The 2,098-nt window shown below is 71.5% G+C and overlaps 1 protein-coding gene across 1 annotated transcript; it reads right to left on the bottom strand.

Moving 5' to 3' along the window:
* Positions 1-180: 180 nt before the first annotated feature.
* On the bottom strand, positions 181-1,457 carry LOC113981032 (serine/threonine-protein kinase pim-1-like; the record flags this gene model as incomplete). Its single annotated transcript, XM_027708272.1, has 3 exons — positions 936-1,457; positions 753-803; positions 181-547 (listed from the first exon to the last, which is right to left on the bottom strand). Coding segments are annotated over exons 1-3 (940 nt in total), but the record flags the coding sequence as incomplete, so codon positions are not given.
* Between the last annotated feature and the right edge of the window lie 641 nt (positions 1,458-2,098).

Below are 2,098 nucleotides of genomic sequence, written 5' to 3'. Positions count from 1 at the left end.
GTGGCACAGGCTGTCGGCAAGGCCGGGGCCTGTCTCACAATAACCCCCCAGCCCCACCCAAAAGCAACTTGGCTGAAGAACTAACCCTGTTCCCCCTCAGCCAAAGGGGCAATCTCCGGGGCCACACCCGGGCACCATGCGATGCCCGGCACCAGGAGCATCCCCCGGCTGTGGGCTCACCTGCAAACTGGGTGTAGGCCGTGTCCTGGAGGAAGGTGCCACATCCAAAGTCAAGGAGCTTGGCCTCGCCGGTGGCCAGGTGGAGGAGGATGTTCTGGGGCTTGATGTCCCGGTGCAGGACGCCGCAGCTGGTGCAGTGCCGCACGGCCTGCAGCACCTGGCAGAACAGCCCCCACGCCATCTCCTCCGGCAGGAACCCCCACGCCGTGATTAAGCGTGAGAGGTCCTGAGACGGCTCCGGATGCTCCATAACCATCAAGAATCCGTTGGGGAGCTCGAACCACTCCAGGAACTGGATGATACCAGGAAACCCAGTGGACACCTTGCTCAGCAACACGATCTCCAGGGGTGCCCGGGTGCCGTCAGGCTGCGGGGGGACCACGGGGTCGTCAGTGGGGCTGATGCCGTGCCTGTCTGCCTGCTCCCCCTCCGCCAGCCCTGGATGCTCCCCGTCCCCCACTGAGCCCACGCCCGCTCTCCCTCCAGGGCTCCCGGCGGCTTCCACCCTCCCGGGCCTCGGCTCGTCCCCGCCCGTCCCGCCCCGCTTTCTGCCGCCGGCCCCGCTCACTCACCAGCTCGCCCCAGCGCCGGATGCCATCCCGGGACACGGCTTTGATGGCCACCTGCAAGCCAAGGGGAACGGCGGGTTCAGCTCGCCGCCCGCCCCACTCTCCTCCCCCTCCTCCTCCTCCCCCTTTTCCTCCTCCTCCCTCTCTTCCCCCAACTCCTCCTCCTGCTCCTCCTCCTGCACTCACCGGGGCTCCGTCCGCCAGGCAGGTCCCCGCGTAGACGCGGCCGAAGCCGCCGCTGCCCAGCAGCGACTCCAGCCGGTAGCGCTCGTGCAGCGGCTCCTTGGCCTTCCGTGCGGGCGAGACGTGGCCGGGAGCGTTCGGGCCGGGGCCCGGCCCGGCCCCCGAGCGCCCCTCAAGCGGCCCGGGCCGGGCTTCCCCAGCCGCAGCGAGCAGCGGCGGCTCGCTGCCGGCGGCCGGGCTGGCGAGCGGCGGAGCTCTGGCCGGGGAAGCCGCCGAGGAGGCGGCAGCGGCCGCGGCGCCCGCGTCCCCCGCCGGCCCCGGCAGGCGCCGGGCTCGAGCCAGGCGGAGCCAAGGGGCGGCGAGGCCGAGCCCGTCCCACAGCCAGCCCCACAGGAGCGCCCAGCAGCGCCACAGCCGGCGCGCCGGGAGCCGGGCGAGGGCGAGACCGCGCCGGGACAACCGGGGACGGGGACGGGGCCGGGGCCGGGGCGGCCTCGGCCGGCAGAGGGGAAGGGCCGGGGCCATGGCCCGGGCCGGGGGGTGGAGGGGGAGACCGGGAACGGGACAGGGACACCGGGGCAGGGACACCGGGACAGGGGCACTGGGACAGCGGGACACTGGGACAGGGAGAGGAGGAAAAGGCAACACGAAGAGTAATAGCGAGACCGCGTCTCTAGAATCGCTGCTGCTGCCGCTGCTGCTGCCGCTGCTGCTGCCGCTGCTGCTGCAACTGCTGCTGCAACTGCTGCTGCAACTGCTGCTGCTGCCGAAGCTCCGGGGCCGTTTGTCCGTTTGTCCGTTCCCCGTTGGGCCCCGCGCGCCCCGGGGGCAGCCCCGGCCGCTCCGCTCCCAACCAGCCCCGGCCGCAGTCACGGAGCTCCCCTTCCTCCCGCCCCCACGCCAAGACCTCGGGCTTTTTTAGCTGCTTCGCTTTAGTTGAATTTCTTTGCTGGCGAGTTTGCAACTTCCCGCCGCTGCTCGGCCCCCATCCCGCCCGCTCGGCCCGCGCTGCTGTCGCTTCCTCCCAGGCCAGCCGGGCTCTGGACTTGCCCCTGAAGTTTGGGAAGGTGTTTGCTCAGTGAGGAGCCCCGGCACGTCCGGCCAGCGCCAGGCAGAGCCAGCCCCGGGGGAGGGCAGAGCAGGAGGATGGGCAGGGGAAATGCAGC

Source organism: Neopelma chrysocephalum, unplaced genomic scaffold (assembly GCF_003984885.1).
Source record: "Neopelma chrysocephalum unplaced genomic scaffold, ASM398488v2 Primary Assembly neopelma1_95888, whole genome shotgun sequence".
Taxonomy (NCBI): Eukaryota; Metazoa; Chordata; class Aves; order Passeriformes; family Pipridae; genus Neopelma; species Neopelma chrysocephalum.
The sequence above is the reverse complement of the archived record's forward strand: the minus strand, read 5'-3'. Positions and strand labels throughout refer to the sequence as shown.